The sequence below is a fragment of the Lipophrys pholis genome (genome assembly GCF_963383615.2).
Source record: "Lipophrys pholis genome assembly, chromosome: 17".
In the NCBI taxonomy this organism is placed as follows: domain Eukaryota; kingdom Metazoa; phylum Chordata; class Actinopteri; order Blenniiformes; family Blenniidae; genus Lipophrys; species Lipophrys pholis.
In genome coordinates, this window is record NC_137643.1 from 13,537,839 (window position 1) to 13,564,914 (window position 27,076).

General features: G+C 41.5%; 2 protein-coding genes across 2 annotated transcripts; one reads left to right on the forward strand and one right to left on the reverse strand.

The window, feature by feature from the left end:
- Positions 1–93: 93 nt before the first annotated feature.
- Positions 94–16,406, forward strand: LOC308122740 (putative acyl-CoA dehydrogenase 6). Its single transcript, XM_080484778.1, has 9 exons — positions 94–344; positions 6,392–6,512; positions 10,676–10,805; positions 11,734–11,840; positions 11,935–12,102; positions 12,240–12,413; positions 12,915–13,076; positions 14,996–15,146; positions 15,613–16,406. Exons 1-9 carry the CDS (start codon positions 144–146, stop codon positions 15,701–15,703), a joined length of 1,305 nt encoding a protein of 434 aa, XP_080340904.1. The 5' UTR covers positions 94–143; the 3' UTR covers positions 15,704–16,406.
- Positions 16,181–18,109, reverse strand: bet1 (Bet1 golgi vesicular membrane trafficking protein). The gene is made up of 4 exons (XM_080484779.1): positions 17,828–18,109; positions 17,567–17,673; positions 17,403–17,459; positions 16,181–16,962 (listed from the first exon to the last, which is right to left on the reverse strand). The coding sequence occupies exons 1-4, from the start codon at positions 17,844–17,846 to the stop codon at positions 16,807–16,809; spliced, it is 339 nt and encodes a 112-aa protein (XP_080340905.1). The 5' UTR covers positions 17,847–18,109; the 3' UTR covers positions 16,181–16,806.
- Between the last annotated feature and the right edge of the window lie 8,967 nt (positions 18,110–27,076).

A 27,076-nucleotide genomic window follows, 5' to 3' on the forward strand; every position in this document is an offset into this window, starting at 1 on the left:
TGAGGTTATATTACAAATGTTTTTACAAAACTTTCCCCCTGGATTAATATTTGACCAAAAAGCAGAATCCTCTGCGCGCTTTCGTAAGAGGTCAGAGCCGCCGCGCAGTGCGCATGCGCACAGTGGCAGCCCTGTAAACAGAAATGGCGCTGCGTGCGGGGTCTCCGCGTCTGAACCTGCTCTTCAACAACCACTTTCTCTACAAATGCACTCCATACCTGGGTGTCCGGGCCTTGTCTGAAACTGTGTCGTCCCAGTCAGTCACGTCCAGTGTCTCAGAGACTTCGGGACACCATTTAATCTACACACCAGAGCACTTTGCCTTAAAGGAGTCGCTCAGAAAGGTACGCTCCCACTAACCTGGCTGTGTTACAAAGGTTACATCTGACGTTTTGTTTTTGCTTTTCTTTCTGCTGCTGAGTGTAGGATATTTCATTTCCGTGAAATACAGCAGTGTTATTCCTCCCGACGTGACATAAAGGAGCAATAAGCGGACGAGAATGAAAGTGGGTGAGAGGTCACGGAGCAGCTCGTCCTCCACTGAACCGCTTTCTGCACTGAATCTCCACAAACATGAAACTTTAACATCTTAACTAAAGTCAGGGATTGATGTTTGAGTTTCTCTTTGCACAAAATCCATGTGTTGACGGCGCTAACACTATTTAAGAAGGGGGAGTGTGAGACAGACTTGAACAGATCAGCTGACTGGATGTGTTTTCACGACCCACTGACGATCCACTCCCACCTCCAGCTTCATTCATGTCAGCTGTGCATTTCCCTGCATGCACAGGGTCTCTGTACAGGCCTGGATGCACACTAACATGTAGTTTGATCCCACTGAAATGGATACAAGCTGTGGTGTGACTTGCAGGGATCCCCCGAGGTGAATGTAGGTCAATCCAGCAGCAGGAGCACAACTTTTAGTCCTTTCTTTTATGTATGGTTACACACCCTGGGTTCATGCAGATCATAGATGAGCCAAATTAGGTCTCAGCTTTCTGCAGAAGAAAGTGCGTGATGGTCCTGGTGACATCCAGATTTATTACGAAACCATTTTTCAAGGTATATTCCTGGAAGGTGAAAACATCTGTGAGCTTGGTTGGGTGGTAAACTAGTAGAAAGTGGCTGGACTACTGAGTTGAGACCTGGTATTCACATAAACCTCACGTGGCAAGTTATTGTCACGTTGACATTTCAAATATATCCAATTGATTCAGAATTAATAATTGGTATTCTGTTTTTCTTTCTGGTGCATTAACAACCAGTCAGCATGACCAGTTGTTGGTGTTTTGCAATTAGGAGAATAAGAAAAGGATACTTTAAATGTATGAACTCCTTTCGTCGGTTCTTCACTAATTGTTTCAAGCCTCCTCACAACAGATTTCCCCACACACACTGTGTGTCATGCCAAGGATTAATTTTCAAAGTATCTGATGTTTTCCACATTGTAAGACGTTATTGTTAACAGACGATGGGACCAAACGATAATAGAAAGTTTAACTCTTTTCTTTCTTACCAGTTGCAGGATTTCAATCTGAAGTATCTGCTTGACCTTTCTAGATAGACTTCTACTGTTGTGTCTGTGACACTTGTGATTTCGCAATGAAGCTTGTTTCATCATATTTCGGAGTTTTATTTATTACACATACAATCAAAATAGCTAATAGTTTGTCCAAATGATTTCTGCTCATCAATAAAAATAAAAATAAAACAATTCCTGGGAAAAGGCGTCCTCCTGACCGCGATGTGTCGTCCTGCTTAGGAGCTCCTCAGGATCACAACGTGGGTTAGTTGTTATTTTGTTCAACTATTTTCTTTTCAGTTATTTACAAGTTGTATTACAGCTGAATCTTTATCGGCTTGATTTGTTTGATTTCTTGCTGCTAAAATCCCTCCCAGACAGCCCTATTGAGGGTTACTGGCAGCAGCTTTTCACTCTATCCAAAATCTCAAATCCTGTGTTTATCCATTGGGGCACTGCTTCTGTTAAATTAGATTTTTGTTTTTCTAATTTATCACCAAATTTAGTTTTTGACAGTCTGTTGCGTGTTGCTCCCGATCCAGTTAGTCATTTCTGAAATGCGGAGCAATTAGTTTTGAGAAGTTAACAAAAGGCAGGTAGAGGAAAAGAATTAGTAACAAGTTTGACTCATTGTGGATATATAAAGCCACAGACTTTGCAAACAAAAGCTACAAAAATAACAATAGGAGCCTAATTTAAGGTACTGAGCAAAGATGTTTCAGTAAATGAAGGGAAGCTTGTTGTCTGACTAACCTTGCATAGGATGCCAAGAGGTTGAAAATAAACTTGCCATGGGAATATTAGGAAGGATGAAATTGTGAATAGGAAACGTGGAACAATAAGTTGGCGGTGCCGGAAAGGGAACCTGACAATTCACTGTAGGATAGTGTGTGTTTATAGACGGCATACAATCCAAGTAATAGGAAATCCTATAGTTACTGCTCAAGGTTGGACTCCCAGAGCGCCCGTGTTTCCACTAGAAATGTTCAATTAGTGGGTGGGACCGCGCTGTGCTCACACGTTCATTTATAAACTGAAAAAGGCACCGACGTGTACACATCATCAAATTGGCCAGAGCCGATGGGAGGCCAGTGTTTGTCATTAGAGAGCCAAAAAGGATTTCACAAACATTTCTAGGAAGGAGGTCACTCATGTGCAACCTTCACTGGAGTCAGACTGGGATTTCCCCCCACTGGACAAAGAGACTGTCGGCAGACGTGTCTGCGGTTAAAGACCTTCTCTGTTCGTTGTACATTTATTTATTTTTTAATTTTATACTAAGAAATACCTTTATGTCAACTTCGGGCTGTCAATTTCATCCAGACATCATATGTACAGGGTCAGTGTTTATTCTGCATCAGAAATATGCCAATCTGGCTCAACCAAGGCATCAAAACATCATCGTAATGCAAGAAGACTTTGTTGACAAGTCGGCACACAAAATGGCACAAAACTGGAAAATTGCAGAGACGAGTTAGTTCCGTGCTGATCCGTAGGGAGGAAGAGATTTCTCTCTAGGTTACAGGGACCGCCAGACTGCAATATTGCCAAGCTCTTGAGCGAGCAATGCTTTGACCGGACGCAGAAGCAGATCAGAAACAAACCAAAGTCTACAAAGAAAGAAGTTTTGTCTGAAATGTAAAGGAGAAATGAAAGCCGCTTGTGGAAAATTGACTAGTTTTTTTTAATGAGATTTGTCACAGATATTATAGTAGTTCTGCCGAGATTTTTCAGTTTTTCTAAAGTAAACTGGAGTATGTGAAATTAAGTAAGGCACCAGTAACCTCCATGAGGTGCCTCCCACCTGTTATCTCTTTCCATGCATGGCTGAATAAAATGTAGTAAAATGTGTTACTAGGCTAATGTCGTGAACCTTCGCATCACCATACAGTGACAGGGCAGTTTGGAAAGTCCCCCGTGGGCAGAGTCCACATGACGGCAAGAAAGGGCAAGTTAATGTCCACATAACTGGAAAAAGTTGGCAAATAATTGCCCATTCAAGCCAACCCACACATGAAACAGTTGTAAGGTCAGTACTGAACACTCGTCAAATGATGGAAAATATTTGGAGCTGGCAAACTACGATGCTTTGCTTGAAGTTATTAAGTAGACACAAGAAAAGGGTTATCCAAACTTCCTACTTTCCGGGCAGGAAGTTCCTCAGTCAGATATCCTCCATGAGCATTTTTACTTCCTTGAAAGTTGAAACTTTCCCACTGCAGTTACTCATGAATGCAGCGTCGGTCATACAGTTGCAGAGAAAAGTGATCCCACTCTAAACCAACACCATCCTCTCACTCAACTGAACGTAATGCAGTGTTTTTGACCAGAAAACCCCCCCCTGCTACTTGACATGTCCGGGATGTGAAATGGTTGTGGTATGCAGTAGAAATGAGCACCATAACCTTTGTCAGGCGGTGTGGGACGACTCCCACATGACCTTTATGTTCTCCTCTCCAGAAACTGGTCCTTCCTCCCTCTTCGTCCTCACAATCTGAACTTTGCACAGGCTCACTGCAGGTCAAAACGCACAAATTACTTGCCTTCACTTTTCCTTTTACTGGCGTCCTGTTTTATCGTAAGTGAGCCTTCCTCTCCCAGACTTAGTCGGAGTCATTCTCTCCTCGCGTCTTGGCTGTAGTGTCACGATTCTGTTCTGAATGGGGAAACAGTGTTTTCTGGCCGCCTCGTGCTCAGATGTTTCTCACCCAGTTAGTTTTTCTTGGCCCATTGAGTCTTGTGTGGTTTGGAAGTGAACCTGACTTTTTTTTTTTTTTTTTTTTTGTGCAATCCCGAAGAAGAAAGTGCTGGACACGTTGTCCGTACTTTGTTGAATAAGTTATCATCACAACATAAAACGGCAGCTGCTTTTTTTTCCCAAGTCAAACGTGGGGCCTAAATTTGACGATTTCCCATTTACAACAAATCCCCTCTTTTTATTATATGCATTACTTTTCATGGGCTTCATTTAGAGCGCATTGCACTGAGCAGATAAACACATTCAAGGAGCAAATTGTCATGACGCTATTAAAAATGTGGCTCATTAAAAAAGTTTATGCTTTCTATTGGCATTGTTTGGGGCTATTTTTAGCAGCATTTTGAAAGCAGTCGAGGCGAAATGTCACAGCACTTAAAGTTTAATGTATGTGTGCTGTAATTGATTTTTCCCGCATGACAGCGCTTGTTTCTGCAGAAGCTGTTGGTAGTCCTTTGTGCGCTGTAGCTGCCTGTCATCTAATTCCCACTGTGAGAAGCAGAATTGTTAAAAAGAATTACAACGCACTACCACGTGAACTGGAGCCCACACGACGGCTCCACAGTCTGTTGTCTATGAAGGCGGGGAGATAGACTGGCCATTCGCAAGTGCTTCTCCAGCTGCCGACCACTTCCAGGTGCTCGAAATGAGTCACAGTCGAAAGGTTCAGGCGTCGCTTCCAAAACCAGGCTTCCACCTACTCGTCACTCACTGCAGACTTCTGTTTTGTTTTGTTTTTTCCTCCATGACTCACAAACACAGGCACAGTCACGCGTCACAAAACCAAACTGCTCAATTTTCAAGATTATGAAATTTAGTGACTAAATACCCACAATCCAAGACTCTTCCTCTATGATTTCAGTGCATTAGGATCTGATTTACGTAATTGTTACTTTGTCAAAACAGGTGAAAACTTGAAAAATGAGGCCAATCCTGAAGATTGCGTCCATATGGAGTTACTGATAACTTCCTGGAGTCAGAATGGTTAATGAGTGTTCCAATAAATGTTATTTTCTAAGTTTTCATGAGTGGTTTTTAAAAAATCTTTGTTTGCTGCAGAAAAAGTGGAAAATACAGTTTAAAAAGTCTAGTTATTATATAAGGCTATGGTACAAACGTTGTAGTTAACTGTTAAAGAACACCTCGAAAAGTAATGCAGCAAAATCAATCTTCTGTCTCGTGGGTCAGCCTTTGATGTGAAAGGTTCATTTCTAATTATGATTAATGACACTACCCTGGTAATATTTAATTGAGATGCACACTGTCAAGTAGCGAATTTGCAGAGTCATCATTAACCCCCCCCCCCCCCCCCCCCCCCCCACCCCATCTGATAATCTAATGGCTGCATACGCTTTTGTTTTTTTTCTTCGCTGGTGAAAGAGGATGGTACGGTATACCGTCATCCTTCATTCTCGGCAGCAGCTGCGTCCCGGAGTTTGTGGCTGACTAGATGGAGTGACTGCTAACTCACAAGGAATGTCATTAGTTGGGGTTTCAGGACTGGGCCCGGTTGTGCCTGGCGATGTAAATATCACTTTAGAGGGTTTTTTTTTTTTCCTCTCCTGCCAAAGGACAAAAATGATTGGGGAATCACCGAGTCATTAAATATTGGCATAAAAATGGTTCATTTCAGGGATTCTCAATTTTTGACACAACATTGGCTTCCTTCCTGCTGCATTTATACTAAAGTATCAGTAGCAACCTTCAAAATCCCATATTATGCACCGCGTCTATGGATATATTTAAAAAGAAAAAGTAATATCATTCTCACTGACACAGCATTCATCATAGAGCCACTATGTAATGTATTTTTCCAGGCTGCTTTACATTCATTGATATGTTATACCTTATGTCTGTGTCTGCGGAGACAGATTAGACAGACTTATGTGCTCCACACAACGGCAGCCCGATGAATACACAAAAACTCATTATGCGTGCGTTTTTTATTTAACCCAGAGACAAAATAGCAGGTTTGTCATTTGTTTTCTGAATGGCATTACGATAAGAGGAGTGAAGAAATGTGTTCGTTCAGCAACATGCAAAACACATGCATCTCTCCTGAACCTTCGCAAGTAAACGATAACGAAATAACGCACGTTTTGATTGTGTCGCAGATCATCGACCAGGAGATAAACCCCCATGTGGATCAGTGGGAAGCCGAGGGCTGCTTTCCAGCTCACAAAGTCTTCAAGCTCTTGGGAAGCGCCGGCTTTCTTGGCGTCAACAAACCAGTGGGTAAGAAGTCAGATATCATTGTTACACTATTTGCCTAAACCCACCTCTTTTCTATCTACGACTTTGACATTTATATAAACAGAAATTAACTTTCTGCTTTGGTCCAGTCTCCGGTATCGTCATTCAATCTGGTGAGGACTCAGTGCATGCTGGGATACAATCCACCCTCTCGAGAATTTACCTCTGGGATTTTTCGTTTAAATTTAGAGGTAGCGCTAATCTAGTGTGTTTCATGCTTTATCAGGCACAGAGAGAGGGTCATCATTTCCATTTGATTTCGATACTCGGAACACTTGATGTTGGCTTCTGAGATACTGATAACAACCGTCACATCAAGGTGCAACGTGTTACCCTTTAAAAATGCCTTTTATTGCGTGTTTTGTGCAATATGATGAATTTGAACTGTAAAAAAGTGAGTGAATAGATAGAATAATGTGCGTGTTCACTCTAAATGAAATTCTCCGAGCAGTTTGGTTCAACCGCAGCAGCAGATTCAGGAGGGTTCCATCAGTCTCCGTGATGGACGCTGTCAGGTGGAGGATAGAGTTTCCCTAAAGTTATGGATAACTATTTTCTGTGAAATCCCTTAATGCCTTCCCCATTCTGACCAATTTCAGCTTGAAAAAAGACATTCGGCACGTCTTTTTTTTTTAACAGCTGAATTCAGGTTCCATTTGTTTGCTTTCTGTCTTGACACCCGCACATTGCAGCCGCTCTGCTGTTCAAATGCTCCCACTGCGATGATGGGTGCCGGTGTCACAGCACCGTCCCGCAACAGCTGCGTGCCGCAGGATGAATCCCCATTTCCTGACGCGGAGCCAGCTGGGTCACTGCTGAGGTGCAGGAGGGAATGGGATAAGTGCAGCGCAGGACCACAAACTATGTGCGGTTGGGATGTTTAATGCATTCTGAAAATGTGAACGGGCTTTTTGTGAGACGTTGGGAGATTATACCGCACATATTTTCAAAACTCCCCACAGCGATGAAGTCTTTTCTCCATAAAATCAAGAATATGAAATTCAGGAACTATGTGCACTTGGACTGGTTTTCTCACGAGGGCAACTCCACCACAGGTCTGCAGGTCAGAGGCGAGGAAGGACAACAGAATTAAAATGTGCTGAGTGCACAGACCGTGAGCATTAGCCTGTTGACAAGATTAGACCGGAGGATCGGTCCAGTGAAACACTGAGTGGAGACAGACTTTATGAGCAGGAGGTAGATTAAATACTGCCATGTAGAATCATGTTAGTGAGACTGTTTTACTAGCTCTTCTCTTTTAGTGCACAGACCTTTCAATGCATAGCAACAATATATATTGTTAAAATAGACATGCTTGTGGGGCCACTTTTTTAGAAAGAGACTCTATAAACTGTGCAGTTGCTATAACAACTACGCAGTCACGTTGTTCTTTTGCCGACTAACAGAACAGACTCTCTGAGAACGGTGCTCTGGGTTAATTGATTTAGAGGCTTGGATTACAGGAGTGAGAACGGGGATTTAGGCGTGTACTTAATGGAAAAAATGATCTGTCAGATGGAATGAGTTCTCGACCTCGATCGGGAAATAAATGAAGCCAAGTACTATAATGAAAAAAAAATGTATCTTGGACAAAAAGTCCCACAGCAAAAGATGGAGTCACTACAAAAACATATCTCTGCAGTGAAACATCTGAAGTTTGTTAAAACTTTATTTTCACAAAGCAAATAGAATTATGTAAAAATTTATATAAGGAGATTAAATACATTTTTGGAATTAATTAGAATCAGGGGAGAGTGTCTTATCAACGGTCTTCTCTGCAACGTTCATGATAAAAAGAGCCAAAGAAGGAGTTTAGGAGTATGACTTACGCTTGTGTCCTGAAAGTTACTGTTATCATTTTTAAGCCCCTCTGATGACGTTCGGTTTGGGAAAAACAGTAAAACAGAACATTGTGGAATGACGGCGTCTATGCGGTTTCTCGCACTTCAAATGGCCTAATGTTTGAAAAGATGTGCATAACGAGTCTGTTTCCAGCTTTTTTGAGTCGTGCAGCATGTCCTCTTATGAGCCCCATGGACAAAATGAACTTTCCCTCTTTTTCCCCGTGCCGGCGGGGAAAAAGGAACGGTTACCTTCAAAAACACGAGAACAGGAAGTTTTGCTGCCGCGGCCACATTGAGGGAGAGGATCGGGATGACCTCTGGCTCTGCGCCTGATTTCCTCTGCTCCGACAGAGAAGGCTCTGCACATCACACCATGGAAATAACCTCCAGTCCTGCCTGACAGATAAAACCTGACCGCCTGCATATTGTCTCTCCCCCTGCAACTGAATGTTTTTGATGCTAACGTTCGGTTGAACGATCTTTCTGTTGGACTTGCGTCCAGTATGTTTCCATCCTCATCATTTCCACTTCTACTGGCTTTTTTCTACTATTACTAACGTAGTGATTTTCTATGAGATCACAGTGTGATGATGCATTTATTCATAGATCAAATTCGACACAATCACACAATGTACGTCTGTGGCAGTGGTAGTGACCGAATTGTCCAAGGGGGAAGTGGCTTTTGACAGTGATTCATCCCTCCGTGTCGCCACTCTCTGGGGAGAGGGAATATTTTCCGTCCTTAGCCTCTTTGTAAAGCCAATCAGAATGAGGAAGAAAAAAAAAACACACACGTTATGTTACTCACAAAATCATTTGGCACCTGCTGGTGCTGCACCTTTTTAAAATTTCAGCTTCTTTCTCCCTCAATTTCGGCTCCACGAGGCGATCCGCCGCATCAGAACCTACGGCGAGGAACATCTGCTGCTCCCTAGAAACATGTGTGCACGGGCTTGACATTTTCGTCTGAATTCTGCTTGTCTTTCCTCTGCTTGCTTGTTCAAGCAGACGGCCTGCTGTTTTGTTTAAAGCGGGATAAACCTCGGTGCTTCCCTTGGTTCACATTATCCGCCGCAGGGTTTCCAATGCTCGGAGACTTATCGCTGCACAGCTGCACCTGTTTCCTCTTATTTTTGGCACCCCGACTCCCATGTTTGCTCGTCTCGCTCTGCTGTATCTCCCCATTTTTCTATGTCCCAGTTTTTAATTTTTTCCTGCTTCGCCTTTCGTTCCCCGGCCGTCTCTCACAGTTTGCCAGACTGCGCCGTCCATTATTCAATAGCGACTCTTGACAGGTGATATTCAACCACTTTGCTCAAGTCGCTGGCCTCCATGTGGCAAAGGCATTCACCATTATTCTTTGTCAGTCTGAGGAGGGATCCTCCATTCAGAGGCGGACATTAAGAATTTAGTCTTGGGGAAAACTGAACACACACAGATGTCATGAAAGTCTTTTTCCACCATGAATATCTGTCGGGTTACATTTTGGTTGCATGAGATGATTGGTGCAACACAATTACTTGCTTTCATATTGTTTTCAAAATGGTTGTTTTTCCCACCAAACAAACTTTCGGAGCAGATGGAAATTTGGCCTTTAGCAGCGAACGTGTTTGTATGAAAAGTAGAAAAGTCATTTCACAATGCATCTGATGATGAAAGGCAAAAGAAAGGAAGGAAAGTGGTGTTTTAAGCATAGTTTATTACGTGCTGTTCAAGTCCATTAAAGACCTCAAGGTCCTCGCAAATGTCTCAGCTGCCTGAATGAAGCAAAAACCAGCTTTTTTACTTTTTAGCAAATGCATTGTTGAAGAGATCAAAATTAGTAGTAGTAAGCACAACAGATGAGATGAAAGTGACCCTTGGCTGCAGTGTGCTGCAGATCCCCCAACAATGCTTTTCACATGTCGTTACAGATAGCGCAATTAATGATAACATCCTGTGATTAATTTGAGTGGATGCTACAGCGCCTAAAGATCAGTTCAAAATATTACCAACGTATGCCAGAGTGCGGGGGGGGCGGGGGTTAAAACCAGTTCAGTGATGATTTTAGCAGAGAAGCAACAGGAAGGATTTAAGTGAACCCAGGTGGATGGCTGCGAGGTTACTTTTGAAGTGACTAATGTGGTGATGGGGTGTATTTATCTAAAACAGGCTTGTTTGGGAAGATATCTCTTCCTCTTTGAACTTCACTCCACATCTTTTATCTTGTTAGCATTAATAAGACATGCATAGAACTCCCTGTAAGAATCCAGATAACATTCAGTAAACTATGTGGGGGTTTTTTTTTTTGGTCCCGTGCAGAGTATGGAGGCCTGGGACTCGACTTCAGCTACAGCATCGCAGTGGCAGAGGAACTGGGTCACATCCGGTGCGGAGGGATCCCCATGGCCATCGGGGTGCAGAGCGACATGTCTACTCCGGCTCTGGCCAGGTACGTTCACCAATCCTGATGTGATGGACTGGTGACCTGTCCAACGTGTATCTCGCCTTCGCAAGTCAATAAGACCCTTATAGAAATCAATGTGTGGTGAACCTTAATTTTCATTTCATCGTAATTGTTGTCTAAAGTCATGTCATTGCTCTATTCAGGATTGAGCGTTGGTCATTGTGAAGTTTTTTTTTTTTTCCCCTCTGAATTGAATTGTTCACCCCCATCACACAAGGTTGAAGGTTTGAGACGACTAATTACGTCACCGCTCCCTGTGGAACAATACGTGCATAACCTCATTAAGAAAAGCCAAGCTTTCTTGTCTTCTGGATCAATAACAGGTCTGCTTTTAAAGCTCACTTTTTATTACAGCCCAATTTTTAGGTGACATCTTTTATCATCCATTCTAACGTAACTCAGCAGTATTGTAGTTTTTTATTACAACACAACAAGCCGCGGCCACCAATCGCCCCGCAGAGGGTTTGTGCGCTGATATATTTGTTGATGGACTCACCTTGTGTAGGATCGTGGTTAGCTGTGTGTCGTTTCTTCGATGGGAAACAGCTGCCGCCGACACTTGACTGAATTCAGTGAAATGCAGTCAAAGTCTCAGGAGCTTAATTATGGGATCTCCACTATCCTGCACCGAGGTTTTTAGCGCAGAGGAGGAAAAACGGGGCGTGATGCCGCAGGAGCTCTCCGTCTCCCACTGGAACTCATAATTGTTTTTGTGGCAAAGTCTTTGTTGCTTTTAAGTACTCGTGCTTTGTTGCACGGCAAAGAGTTTGACACAACTTCTCGTCCAGACTGTTCCACGTTAGATTTTAAAAATGGAGTGAAGTCTTGGTAAATAGGAAATCCTTAGAAGATCAATGTGACAATGTGGTGCCGGTCACTTCTATTCGGTGTATTTTTGTGTGCGTTTCTGCAGATTTGGTTCGGCTGAACTTAAGAAAGAGTTCCTCCTTCCCACCCTCAAGGGGGACAAAGTGGCCTGCCTCGGAGTCAGTGAGGTCGGAGCTGGATCTGATGTCTCCAGTACGTGTTCCCTTTCATTCATTTTCTCTTTCACAGTTGGTCCAGTTCATCGGGAGGGCATATTCATACTCATGGCCGTGTGCTTCTGCGTCAGGTATTAAGACCAAGGCGGTGAGGAAAGGCGATGAGTTTGTGATCAATGGAGGAAAGATGTGGACCACCAATGGGACCCAAGCGGACTGGATGTGTCTCCTTGCCAACACCAGCGACGGACCCCCCCATAAGAACAAATCTCTCATCTGTTTGCCCATGAACCTGCCAGGTAAGGCCCAGCTGTTTCTCGAACGCTTGGCTAAATCATTCTTACTGCCTTATTTATGTTAGGAAACGTGACATTTTTCAGATTTGGGGATTTGCTGTGACGTTTCCGTTTGTTGTTTCCTGTCTTTCCCACCGTAGGAGTCCACATTGCCCGTAAGATTAATAAAATCGGGATGTGGTCATCTGACACGGCCGAGGTGTTTTTGGATGACGTCCATGTTCCCTGTAAGAATGTTATTGGCCAGGAAGGCATGGGCTTCACCTATCAGATGCTCCAGTTCCAGGAAGAGAGGCTGTGGGCCGTGGCCAACGGTGAGTGCACCTCACAGACAGAAGTTATTTGTCTCCTCGTCCTTCTCAGTCATCTTTTATCAACTTTCTGTGTTTTTACTTTTAAATGTCATCGCTTTTTTTTTTCTTTTTTTTTTTTACTTCACATTAAATCTGTGTACTGCTGATTTCACTGCAGAATTCCAGTATGTGATGAGTTTACAAAAAGTAAGGAGTTGAGGTCTCATAGTTCAAGCCAGTAATCTTCTGTGGAGTAAGTATTTGCATAAGCTTTTGATTAACAAGCGTCATTCGTGGTTTTCTTTGGAACATAGTTTTTATAATGTGTGAGGAGGGACCCTCACAGCACCCCCACCAGCCCATTACTCTAATTTCCTGGTGTTATTCACATTGTAAGATATAAGGAACAATGTCTATATTGCAGTAACAAGCTATTCTATGGTTTTAATTAGGAATATCAGTTAAGTCTTCCTATAATGTCTGTAACTGTTTGATTTCAACACTCGTCTGCCACACCTCCAGTCTTAACCATAATGGACAACGTCATGCAGGAGACGATCCAGTACACCCGGCAGAGGAAGATCTTCCAGCAGCCCGTCCTTTACCACCAGGCCGTTCACTTCAGGCTGGCTGAGCTTCAGACGGAGGTGGAGCTGCTCCGCGCCCTCCTCTTTAATTCTGTTGGTAAGGTCGCTTCATAGAGTTACGCTATTACTATTACAGTCACAAGAAGACAGTTTTTTATATCATCAACCTTGTGGAGAGTATTTACCCATCAATTTCAGTGCTATACTTACAAATGTACTTATTCCCACTCAGCCTAAGATTCCCGCCATATATATCTCTCTTCGGAATCAAGACAAACTATTCCGACGTCAGAGGATAAGTCTACATTTGGCCGCGGTCTGGGTGTTATGATGTCAGTCTGGGTTCAAGTGAAGAGACAGAAAACAGAGACAGGCTTAAAAATACCCGGAACTTTGGCTAATCCTGATTCCTGTAACTTTTTATCATGCTGAGTTCAGCATTTTTCCCCGTTTCAACAAACTTAGCAATGCAGTTTCATAGTCACTAAGTATAAGACTAAAGAGTTGTACTAAGTGTTGAGTTCGATCGACCACATGTAGGATTTTTGATAGTTGCTGAATTAAGAACACACAACACATTTCTAATTTATACTCCCCCTCAGGGCACCAGTATATTTTATTGACATCTTAAAATTGAAAATACTAAATGCGAGCATATGGTGTGGGGGAATAAAACTAGTGCAAGTAACATTGTGTCCGTTTTCAATGGAACAGGCACACAGTACATCCATGAAGTCACAGCCAGTACAAATAACACATTATATTGTAGGACAAACATACTCTCTAGTACACTGAGAAATTGATTACATTGAGAGTTGTTGTTTTTTAAGTTTAGAATTGTGAAACCTTAACTATATGCTGACATTATTTATTATGTATTTATGTATTTAGTGTTTTCATGGTAGAAGCTGTACAACCATGAAGTCTATTCGACTAGTGTTTTTTTATTCAGATTTTCAGAAGTCGGGAACGCACCTAAGTCTTGAACTGGCTTCCAATAGTAAATGCACTGCAAAGGGTTTTTGAAATATGACCCTACTGCACTATCATCCATCTTCTGTACCGTTTTATGCAATTTTGGGTCACTGGAGACGATCCCTGTTGACTGTGTGTGGGCTTTTCCTGGACATAGCCTGGACAGGTCCCCAGTCCATCGGAGAGCAAACACACACAGTCCAACGCACACACTTTTATTCATGCCTACAAGAAATATAGATTCACAAATGAATGTATTCTCCTTTTGTTTTACTGTGCAGAACCTTCCCTCACACGTGTATTTTCACGTCAGTCGCATCCTGAATCAAAGCCTTTATGTTCCCGTGTGTGGTGTTTGAGGGAGATCCTGAACAATGGATGCAGCTATCTTTGTGTCAGATGATGAACCTTAAACCTCAATAACCGAAACCAGAGCTCCTCAAGAAAGATAAGGATGTCAGACTTGACATTTCTTGTCTGAAGCATTGTGTTTTGACTGACAGATGACACGGAGCTGACAGCAGCAATATCGCAGTTTGACTTTAACGCGGAGCGGTGAAACCAGTGTGTGGGTGGATGCGTCGGGCAAACCTCCAAGGTCTTGTGATTTCCTGGTTCTGTTTATAACCTCGTGGTGTGATTAGCAGCTTTGAATAGCCTCATCTGGCTGATACTGGTTCAAGTCCCGTTTGTTTGCTCAAAAATCAAAGCCCGTTGCATCTGGTTGGCACGGAGATAGATCGCCGCGCACATGCACACACGGACACGCAAATTTCCTAAGACGTTAAAACAGGAAAAAAATCATGCAGTTCACACATGTTCCTCCCGAGGGTCTCGAGATTGATTAGTTTCCTTTGGAGGAGAACTGAACGAGACAAACCCTGAAGTGGAGCCAGCTGCAGGTGACTCTGAGTCTTGGATATCGTTTTTTTTTTTTGTCTTTGTTTGCTTCTTTACATTCTCCTCACCTGGGTGGCACATTTTTTTCACAGCCTCCCCTCCCCTGCCTGAATACATCTGTGCTTCTTTTTCTTCCCGCAGCGCTGTACATTAAAGGCAACGATGTCACCAAACTGGCATCCATGGCTAAATTGAAGGGGGGCCGCTTGGCTCGGGAACTCAGCGACAGCTGTTTGCAGTACTGGGGAGGGATGGGCTTCACCAGTGATGTGGCAGTGAGCAGATTTTACAGGTAAGACTAAGATGCACTTTCTTTGTTTCTCTGCATGCTCAGAGAAACTGAATGTGTGTATATCATGCCCTTGGGTGTGTATAATAGTGGAGTTTTTTTCACCACATGACAAAACGGCGTCAGTGACTTTAATGCCATTTATTGTTAAATGTGAGAACGTTTGTGAGGGTGTGATGTTTCCATGGTAACAGCAGCCTCACCAGGTGTAGGAGTTTGATAAAGCAGGTGAGTGAGAAGCTGCTGGATTCCAGTCTGGATTTCTTCTATCAGTGATTGAGTGTGATATTTGTTTGTTTCAATGCAACAAAAAGAAACGTGTCCGTCGATCTTCTGTGCCACTTTAAAAAACAAACTGAGTCATGGGGAGAAAATGTGTTCACCACTACAGCACTGTGCTGACATCTAGCGATGTGGCAGATATTGCACACGATTTGCCCCAGTCGAGCATCATTTGTCCTTTGTGCAGAGATGGCAGGTTGATGTCCATCGGAGGAGGAGCCGACGAGGTGATGCTGGGAATCATCTGCAAGTACATGGACACACTTCCCAGGAAGTGACGTGACTGAGGGCTGACCCCAGGACTGCCGTCTCTGCCTTTGATTTTGCAGCCAATCATTTCAAAATCTACAGTTTAATATGCTGCTTTATGAGATTTTTTACTAACATCCATGCGTCGTTTAGAACGGCTGCCTCTTTCAAGTGTCAGTCACTTAGTACGGTAACAGACGTTTTTCAAGCTCTTTCAGTGATTCTCGTAGTCAACTTGGTATTTTACATAAACTACAATCTGTTGATGAGGCGTCAGGTGACTCTGCATGCATTACACTTTACAAACAGTTATTTAGCAGTTTGTTTGTTTTTTCTCGCAATTAAATATTCACTTTTCTGGAAGGCCTGGCTACCAGACATTTTAAAAACTCACCAAAGTGCAGTTATGAATACAAGTAAAGATTTAAATCTCTTCAGCCACAAAACACAATTTACTGTTTTAACAAGGTTGTAACACTACTACAAAATCATTTCTCACAAGCAGAAAGAGATAATGAAGGTTCTTTATTTCTCCACTTACAAATTTACAACTGAACAGTGTATGCAATGTGAATGTGTTTGACATCTAAAAAAGGTATTGTAATTAATGATCATCTTTTTAAAGACGTTCCCTATTTTTCTAGAATAAAGCGTCATAATGCACACAATACTGTGTGTGTGTGTGTGTGTACTTGCATAAAATTTCTTTATTTACATTAACAACATTTTTACAATAAGACGTACTACTACTGGTAAGTTATTTGCACATGTTTGTATCTTTAGGTTAGATTTCCATTCATGCGGCTCCTCCAGGTTTCACCTCATAGTGTGTGAATCAAGTTAAATCAGCCAGGTTCTACTTTACATACAGTTTAAATACTTCCCGTTATCATATTTCAGCCCACATTCACTTTTCTCAGCTTTTCTTCAATCAAGGAAAAACTATAAAAGTAATCTTGCGTCTCACATTAGAGTCATTGAATGAAATACTCTGACACTTGGATACATCGAAAGTACTTTTTTTTGGGGGGGGGGGGGGTAAATCACCAAAAACTTGGTCTTGTTTGGAGTTGCATCAAAGTGGCACTGACTGGGAAGTAGCTCGAGGGACAAGTCCAGCAGAGTCCATTCATCACCTCAGCTTGATGAACCAGTACAGCACGAAGAAGACAAAGAGGCAGAAGAGCAGCATGTAGCACAGCAGTTTAGCCTGACTGCCTCTGGACAGCTGCTTGACTCTGCCAATCGTGGCGCCGAGCAGCCCACCCGTCGAGTCGAAGTCTGTGTCCTGAGGTGGGAAAGAGATTTAAGAAGTCTGAAGTCCAGCTGGCAGACGACACTCATCTGATGTGAGATAATGGTGCAGCTTGTAGAGGAATCTTAACCACCTACTCAAAGCTCCCCACTTCACTGTGATGTATTAATGACATTGTTTATGGAGCAACTTTAAAATTCAAGTCAATAGAGTAGAAGTTTGTGTAAGACTTTAATTTAAATCAGAAGAATTTACTAAAATCCTTGTTCAATCATGAATCCACAAACGTTGGGACTATGTATGTATGTAATCTCTTACATTCTATAGCTGATATAAACCTATTTTATTCACACTAAATTCACAAGAGCATATCAGACGTTTAAAACATGACATTTTAATAACGGTGTCATTAAAAATGTTTATATGTGATGGAAGCAACTTCTATTGAAAACAAGGAAAAGAAAAGCACTCACCATATCATCCAGCATTTTATTCTGGTATTTGACCTCAGTTCCGATGTCAATCGACAACTGTAAACACACACACATCATCATCACACGATTCTTAACATTTCCAAAGTACATTTTCATGGTCACATATCATATCGGGTGTTTTCATCTTGATGAGTGTTACTTACACTTTTCAAGGCAGTGACTTTAGCTCTCAGTCCCTCCTGCAAGTGCTCGTTTTCCTCCTCATACACGCTGTATCCACTGGCCACATAGTTCCCAGATCCCCCTTCACCTGTACACACAAGTCACTGTAACACGCTGCTCTTGGTTTATTCTCCACAAATAAGAAGGTGTTGGTACATAACAGCCACTATGTCTACAATTAGCTCCGACTAGCCGCGGAGGTTAGCCGGCGAGCTACTTCCCGTGTCGTATTGGAGACTCACCCAGCCCGGCGCGCCTCATCTTCAGCCTCTGGTGCTCACACGGTCCTCGAAATAACGAGAGATGTCGAGAAACGAGGAAAGAGTAAATAAAGTGAAAGGAAAGAGTCAGAAGGAAATGAAGAAGCGAAACGGCTAACGCCACGACATCATACGGTGGCCGAGGAGGTCAAATCGCTGGTCGAAGCGCGTATGAGGAAACAACGTGCAGCGTTCATCGTTAGATAACAAATAATAATGCAAAACATGAATGTACCTACTGAAAACAAATTAATCTGTGCTTTCATTCAGATGTAGGTGGAGCATAATGAAATACTTTATTTATTATGTGAATGCCACAAGGCATTCACATATTGTGATTCAAATATTTATTATTATTATTATTATTATTATTATTATTAGTAGTAGTAGTAGTAGTAGTAGTAGTAGTAGTAGTAGTAGTAGTAGCAGTAGTAGTAGTGGTAGTACTTCTTAATCGGCGCTCCCAAGAGAATTACTATTTCAACATCACATCATCAGTAGGGTCAAACTAACCTGTCTCACGACAGTCTGCAGCTCACATTTCCTGTTAGTGGGTGAACAATCCAACGCTTGGTGAGTTCTGCTTCACAATAGAGCCAACAAGGATCAAAAAGCGACGTTGCTATGAACGCGTGGTCGCCACAAGCCAGTTATCCCTGCGGTAACTCCTGCAATATTCAACCGATCAACCGTTCAAATATCAAAATGTGCTGCTTGCTCGCGAGAAGAGTGCTATGTCATGTGTTTTTTTATATCTTTAACCATTTATGAATAAATTCCCCAAAAAACTGAAAAAAAAAAGGATCAAAGGCACACATAGGCCTACACTTATCTTAGCATGGCAAGACAAGTTTATTCAGATACAAGGCGCTTTACAAGGAAATACAGGGAATACATTAAAACAAGAAATTAAGAATCTTAATCTTAAGTGACTAAGATTATCTCAACATACATACTTATATACATGCACAAAGAAATACACATCTAACACATATATCTAGTTTTACATATGTCTGAATAGATCATTTAAATAACCTAGGGGAGTAAGATACAAAATGCCATGAGGAAAATTGTTTTCCTCGTGATATTAAAAGTGTTATAAACAAGCAACAGTATACAGGAACAATATAGTCTTGAAAATGTTGTGTGTTGTGGGAATCTTGTTTTGCCTCATAAAGAATAAACTATTATTTTCAGTCTGTGTTTCAAGGAGGGCCTATGTCAGCACTTTTGGAACCTTCAATGTCTGGAGTGTCAGCACGTGGATCTTTCTCAAAACAATTCAGCCTTTAAGAAAGTGCTCTGCGACATCATTGTTCGACAAACAGTTGTACTGTAACATTGTCTCTTCTGACAAGAATAAGGTATTAAAATCCTTTTAAACGTTTAAATGATCTCACAGTCGGATTCCTGTGAATTCTGTCCCCTGGGGTTTACTTATTTTATGTGCAGAGATTAAATGAACATCAGAAAAAAAATGATGATAACAATGAAACGTCTGGTTCCTCATTGCATCATTGACCTTCTTTGAAATCCAACAGGTCTTCGATGCTGCATTAGTGTGTTGCTGGTGGCAGAGCATGATAATATAATGAGGGGCTGTTCCTTTAAGACGCAGACAAATTGTTTCCTTTGAGTCTTTTTTGAAATATGATGGAAACAAATATTCTTTGTGGGTTTAATAACAGAGCTTACTGGCACATCCATCTGGGCTTCAAGGGACTGAAAAGACTTTCTCAATATTTCCCCGATCCTGGAGGTGCTGTTTAGCAGTGATTAGCTTTTCTTATCCTCCCATACATCACCCCTCCATGAGCCTTGTGCCAATATCGCAGGAGACAGCTAATATGATATAAGAGATAAAAATGACTTATATGACATTAATTTATTCCAATCCAATATCTCATAAATAAATGCAACTTTAAGCTGCCATCTTCCATAATACATTTCAATGCCACGGCAGTCATCTTCTTATGTCTTGCCCAAAAGGCTTTGCCTGTATGCATGACCTTGACATGAGTGTCAAAGAAACAAAGGATATTGATTGAACTGCCGGCACACATCTCCGCTGCCTTAGTGGATCTGTGCAGATAGGATTTATCAAAAGGGGTCTTTAAAGCGGAGGAAGGCATTTGGACATTTAGAAGGAGCTTTTAATCCTGGTGGATTTGGATCTGCACTGATGTAATAATCTGCATGCACAGTGCCCTCCACACACTTTGGCGACTTTGTGTTTCCTGCTCTTGATATGTTGTGTAGATGTTGAGATGTTACGTCCGTTTTAATCTCTGAATCGCAGGTTGATCAGTCAGGCATTTTTCTGTGCTGAGAATACTTGTATATCACAATAAACTGCACGCTCATCCTAAAAGCTGATCAGAGATATCATTCACACTATCCATTTAATCTATAAAATGAATAGCCTTCATGTCCCGACTCTCAATAGTTACAGCATTTAGTGGACCTATTCAACTACTGAGAATCAGACGAGGAAAGAAAAGGGGACTTAAACAGCCAGATGATCAACAAGAGCAGAAAACAATTCGAGGTGCAGTTTTTTGAGGGGAAATTTACTAAATGTTTATGAGACCAAAAATTGCTGGACCATTAAAATGATCAATTCAGAATTTGGCAAAAACAACATGAAAGCATGAATCCATCTGTATCAGCTTGCTGCTGCTGGTGAGATGGGCTTCAATCCAACTGAGCATGGTTTAAAAGTCACAGTCTATAAGTGACTATATTATTGCTGACCAGGTCCCTTCCTTCATAACCAATGTGTACCATCTTCTAATGGCCACATCCAGCAGGCTCACACACCATGTTGAAAATACTCAAAACTCATTACTTGAAGATGTCGACGGCTTTGCTTTAGCAAGAAGATCAATAGGGATAGAGAAGAGATGGAGAAGCTCACCTTTGGGATGTGATCGAATTTGACAACCACATGATGTACAGTATGTGCAGCCAACAAATCTGCAGCGTGTGCACAATACTGTCACGTTACTAAAGAGGAAAACTCAAGTTCGATCGGTGACATGGAGAAGGGGCATTTCTGAAGCCAAAATGGAGAGATGGACCTCATGTTGAGGCTGGTGAGTGTGAAGTGAACCTGTATTCAGCGAAGTGGTACACTAGAAGAAGAAAAAAAAAAGCTATTTATAAACCTTGTAATTTTCTTTCAATTCAATCAATAAAACACCAATCACAACATAATCGTCTCGTGGCAATTTCCTAGAGTAAAATCTGACAATTCCACACGAGCAAGCAGAAGCATGCGTGGAAAAGATAAACTCATTTTTACCGGAAGGAAAACTGTGCAGGACCAGATTCAGAATTTTCTTGGCTATTATCATTTTGCCAGACAGCCAGCAGATATTACGGATGTCGCTAATTCAAATCCAGTCCCATGATAAAGCTTAAAAATGTCATTTATACACTGTGATGTTGCTCCCTAGTTTTAGAGATACTACTGGAAAGATTATTGTTGTCTTAAATGACACTGATTTCTGTTTCTGAATCCAACTCTACCCCCAAAATATAAAAAGAAATGTAAATTAGAACCTCACCTATCAATGAACTGCACCTCTCACTAGATGCTGCTGATGCTCAACAGTATCTCTCTCTCGATCTGATTAGCAGGATTTCTCCAGAGAGCCGGGCGATGTATGAGTCAGATGACGGAGGGGGAGAAAATGTGGAGGAAAAAGAGGATCAAAAAGACGTTATTGTGCTCCCCACTGTTAGTCTCAGGAGAAAGGATTCTGTTTCTCACACTTAACATTGCTTTGAACGGTGCCGACGCCGCTGTAAATGGTTCATATATGGAGGATCTGCGCCTTAACAAATGGCTCAGAATGGGCACAAGTTCTTTCATTATTAAGTGTGTTTACATGAGATGTTGATAATACTGCTGTAATATTTCAATGGTGTAAATGAACAGGTTAGAAAGTCTGCTGTGTGTGCATAAGTGAATACATACTATGACTGAATAGACCATTATGTTAAAGTCTCCCACTGTTTAATTAATTATCGACTATGGTAGGGCTCCACACAGAGTCATACAAAATAAGAAAGGAAAAATCTCCAGAACGGCGAAGCATGAGGGTTTCCAGGAAGACAGAGACGCCACCCCAACTCTTGTTCAGTGGAAATCAGACCAGGATTGACTGACTTTTTCATGGCTCTGGGAGGCTTGTGTGACCAGTGGGACCCCAGTAATTATGGATAAATCTGTGTGGTAAGCAGATGAAGCATGGTACTCTGGAGCCTCCAAAATGCCAGATTGCTTTCCTTTCTAAATAAAAAATAAAAGCCAGACGAGAAGCTGTCGCTAAACACACAGCGGCATCTGTCACGACAGGAAAGCAGCTTTCTGTTGGTTTTCTCTAAACGGAGGCTTTTATTTGCACGAATGGGTGTGTTTTCTGTCATTTTATTATTCAAATTTATTTCATGTCACCTATGATTTGTATTGGGGAAGTTAAGGAAGTGACCATGTGACTGTCAATTAAGCCAGTAGATTACAGAAAACAGCTGTTGAAAGATGGGAGAAAAAGGAGCCGATCCTCTTTTCATCATATTTTAATTCTTATCTCGTGTTATATACCAATCAATCTAACAAAACAACTGTAATACTAAGTTTCCTGTTATTTGATCTGTTTCCTGAATATCAGTATTTCATCGCACATAAAAGTGTTACATTGAATATCAAGTAATGAGTACTATTTTTAATATCAAGTAATTAGTGTTATATTGAATATCTCACATATCAAAGTGTCACACCCCTGAAACAGGATTAAATAAGATATGCTGAATATGCTAAATAAAAAGACTGAAGGCAATAAAATAAACAACCATTCTTGATAGTTGAACCTGCTTCAATGTAAATATCTACTGTATATAACTTATTTAATAAATTTTAAATGATTTTTTAATTCACAAATCTTTATGAATTCCATGTTTGAGAGCTTTGCATTGGACTTTCAATACTTTCTTTTTTTAGATTTGTTATTATTTTCAACTTATCTCACAACCAGTTCTGTTAAAAAAAGAAAAATATTTTTAATGACTCATAGATGGTAATGAACTACTATATTTTCTCATTTCAAATGCTGGATAGAGTCTCCATGTACAAATGAAAATCTATTAACTTGTCACGGTTGGAGTACGGAGAGCCAAGACACGCAGACAGTTTCCTGCAGCGTCCTTCAGCTTTCCTGCAGCTGCCTCGAAATTTAGGCCCTGTTTACACGACAACGTTTCACGTGACAACACCTAATCCGCAAAAAAAAAAAAAGTGGGGGCGAGACAACGGTGTAGTTAGTATGCCGGGCCACTGGAGGGCGCTGTTGCTTGATTTTGTAATGAAACTACACAGAGGTGTGCGGAGAACAAAACACTATAAGCGTGAAGAAAATGGAGAGAACCCGACATCCGCATGAACTGATGACACATCGGAGGATATCAGGGGTGAGTCTCAACTATTAAACTACTGATCTGGACGATAAAACTAGAATATGGGCCGTGAGTCGTCCCACTACGCGGCCGCCATGTTTGTTTACAACTGAATGAGCAGGAGGGAGGGGGAGAGATATGCATGCGCAGTAGCAGGCTCTGTTGCCTCCGGCAGTCTCCGCAGGAGGGATTTGCGCAGTGAAAGAATCTTTCCACCTTTGGAGCCGGATTAAAAACTTTAACTGGTGCCGTGTAAACGGACCCCCCAAAAGTGAAGAAAGTTTTGCGGATACACTCTAATTCGTTGTCGTGTAAACGGGGCCTAAGAGGTCTAGTTTTCCCAGATGTTTGAACTCACTACTTTGATGTATGGAGGTCTCAGAATAATGACTCTCTTGTGTTTCATACAAAGTCTAGAAGTGTTGCTCGCTTTGTTTATGTTGTATTGATTGTGATCATTTAAATAATGGTTTGATAGGAATGATAGCTGAAAATGTGAAGATGAAAGAGGGTTCGGAGAGAGAAAGAAGATTTCATCTCTTTAAAAGCTTGCACTATAGCCACACAGCGATCTGAGGGGGCGAGATTCCTCCAGGGCTCGCTGTCAATCCTAATGAACGAGACTATTACTCAGACTAAAGAAAGCTGTCGCACCATTCTACTAATGTTGTCATTCACTCATCCCATTGGACTGCCAATGTCCTAAGGGTGATAGCGTACATGAGTGAATCAACACTTTAATGACTCTCTTGATTACCAAAGAAGAAAAAAAAGAACCTTGAACATATGTGTTTCCTCATTCTCTTGGTCAAATTGCACTTTGATCACTGATTGACACCAACACCAGTTTTTCTTGACAAAAGTGATGCAATGCTATTTACAGCTGGATTGAGGTATTGATTGACCACAGCGCTCTTAACCCCGCCGGGAGCCGGGGGCTTGAGTGGGTTTGTTCTCAGCCTGATTATGATGTGCACAGGGGTGTTTAGTCCTCCCGCGCTGATGACTCTTTAATCAATAAATGTCACTCATTTGTGCTCCAGATCGCACATTGCAGCACTGTGACCCTTAAATAGAAGATCACATAGCTCCCAGGCTTTGTCTTGTATTATTCCACTGTGGGTTTGTTTTTTTTCAAGCATGCACACTTTCTTCTTTTTATGTGCATGACTCAAGCCGATCCATCTATCCCTGCTTAATCTAGATTATAGTCCACGGGGTCGGTGACAACCTCAGCAAACACGTAACAGAAAGCTGGATACACCCTGGACAGCACCAGTCCACCGCACATATGGATATTTCATTTGGCAATATTTTCTCCATAAGTTTTATACTGGCCAAAGAAATGGGAAGCATTCATAAAAGCACTTGTGTTTTAGATTCACTTCCCGTCTGAGCTTTTTTTTTTTTTTTTTTTATCCTCATGCCTCAAGCTGGCTTGTTTAGAAGTCTTAAGATAAATGTAGTTTGGGTGGAAACTAAATGTGTGTGTGTGTGTGTGTTGAGCTTTAGATTCCAGCTCAGTCTGTCAGCAGACGACTAATTCAGCAATAGAATAACTTTGATTTTAATCAACAGAAGTGAAAATAATCATTAGCTTCCACCGCAACCATTAGAAATGCTTAATGCATGAGTGCATTGATCTGCATCATATCAGGGTCCATATTGGCACAAAGACTCTGCCGGTCAGTCTGCAGAATTCAATAAGTTATAGTACTTCTACTGCACTGAGTCATCCAGAAGTGTGTACGGTCACCGGCTGCACTTGACTAAACACAGAGGCTTTGCTGAACACGTTGCCCTTCACTTTCGCCTCACACATGCACTCGCTGCAGGTTGCTTTCTTCACAGAATGATGAAACAGGATGTAGGTGAATCTACACCTGGTGGAAATGACCATGAATTATGATGACAATCAAGCTGAGAAGACTTTTTGCTTCGCACCATCAGCCTCATGCTGATTTTCCCAATGCAAAGGTGAAAAGTAAACGAGTGCAACCACATGGGCGAACTTCTAAATGCAGTCTTCTTTTTTTGGGGGGGGATGTTCTTATTAATGCAACGCGTGCATGGGGGCGACTCTTATTAGTTTCCTTCTCACTTATTTTAGAAAAAACATCCAAGTAACTGCGAAGTTTAATGATTTTTCTTATCTTTACACACAAGTACCACATTAAACCAGATTGGTATGAGATAGCTCGACAAGGTTGGATGAACCTGGCGGTTTGTGAACACAGTGTGGGTCATGATCAGGGTTCCGTCTGGCACAGCGCACGTTTTACAAAAATGGAAAGAGAGTGAACGTGAGGCGGATCAAAATTGCTGGAACTGGTTCCCTATTGAGGTTAAGGCCAAATTTCACCCCTCTTGAGCCAGAGAGCTCCCCCTACAGGGGGCAAGGGGGTACCAAACCCACGAGGACAATAAACTAAAAGCTGCTAAGGAGCATTTGCAGGTTAAAACACAAATCAGACGCAAAGCAATTTTGTAAATTTTGAGTAAAAAAAACAACGCATTTTGATTGTGGTGGAAACTTTCCGCGACCCACACTAAACCCACACTGTGGAAGCCGAGTCCACAGATTACACGTCAGCGAGCGTCACAGTCCATGGATCAGTTCGTTTGCACGAGAAATTAGTCACCCTTGTGAAGGGAACAGCATGAACTGACGAGGCCACTTGAATAAATGTCTTCTAAAGAGAGCCGACCATGTCCAGTTGACCTGATTCAATTATTTTGAGAGAACAGGGGGAATTTCATACCAACTGGATAAAACAAATAACCGCAGTGTTTAATCAGTGAAAGAGTTTTACACCTTATGGGTCATATTTTCGTCACTTCCAGACATTTACTAATCACATATCCCTTTCACTAGTTCCTCAATGAGTTGGTCTCCTATGTCATGATTAGAAGGTATTTTGCTTTCAAAATATTTTACTTTTTTTCAGGTGTGGATAAAAATGTCAGGTTTCTACTGTGTTGTACATTAATTATCCTCACTCAATCGGTAGTAGTAGTAGTAGTAGTAGTAGTTTCAACAGGAAGAATAGCCATACATGTAAAGTTAATTATTCAACTTCTATATAGAGCCATATATTCTATTTAAGAGATCAGTATTATTATTTATTTAACAGTGATAGAGGGTGGTGTCCAACTGGATTGGACTATATTGCCAGGGTCAATTTGATATATTCTTTTTTCCTCCACTCCAGCTCTGCTCGTGACTCTCTGCTAATGATTCAGTTATTCTGCTGGCGTTGGAACACAGATTGTGGCGCATACATCTTATTTTGATCAGTTTTGAGTTAATCAGTCAAATTTGAACTCTTGTATTTTTAGCGGATATCATTTCAGGCAGTGATGCAGAACTTGCTGTTCTTGACAAAAAATAAATAAAAAAGATATCCAAACTAATGACAAGTACAAGAAGCAGAAACAAAACTACCAACATGCAGACAGGTCGAGGAAGAACTAATGCTACTGGATGTCTTGGGGAGAAAATGACAAGGAAGAAATGTAAGGAAATGGAAGTATTTTGTAATAATTTTAATAGTTTACTATCAGTATCAGTAATCAATGTGTTGCTGCCAATAGGTGGTGGCGTTACAGGGTTGTCTTACTTTAAATTGCATCATTCTTCGCATGAGTAATCTTTGGACTTTACTGTATCTCTCATATTCCTTCTTAATGTTTGACCAAAAAAAAAAAGAAATCATAAACCCACACAATGTTTACCCACATAAAAGATTTATGTGCATTAAATTACATGTATGC

What these genes read in the sequence shown, in the direction of transcription:
- LOC308122740 (XM_080484778.1), top strand. Translation starts at nt 144, where the DNA reads ATGGCGCTGCGTGCGGGGTCTCCGCGTCTGAACCTGCTCTTCAACAAC. An exon ending in AGCTGGATCTGATGTCTCCA is followed by an intron (nt 11,841 to 11,934) that starts GTACGTGTTCCC and finishes CTTCTGCGTCAG; the next exon opens with GTATTAAGACCAAGGCGGTG. An exon ending in GCAGTGAGCAGATTTTACAG is followed by an intron (nt 15,147 to 15,612) that starts GTAAGACTAAGA and finishes TCCTTTGTGCAG; the next exon opens with AGATGGCAGGTTGATGTCCA.
- bet1 (XM_080484779.1), bottom strand. An exon ending in AAGTCACTGCCTTGAAAAGT is followed by an intron (nt 17,460 to 17,566) that starts GTAAGTAACACT and finishes GTGTGTTTACAG; the next exon opens with TTGTCGATTGACATCGGAAC. An exon ending in ATAAAATGCTGGATGATATG is followed by an intron (nt 16,963 to 17,402) that starts GTGAGTGCTTTT and finishes TTCCCACCTCAG; the next exon opens with GACACAGACTTCGACTCGAC.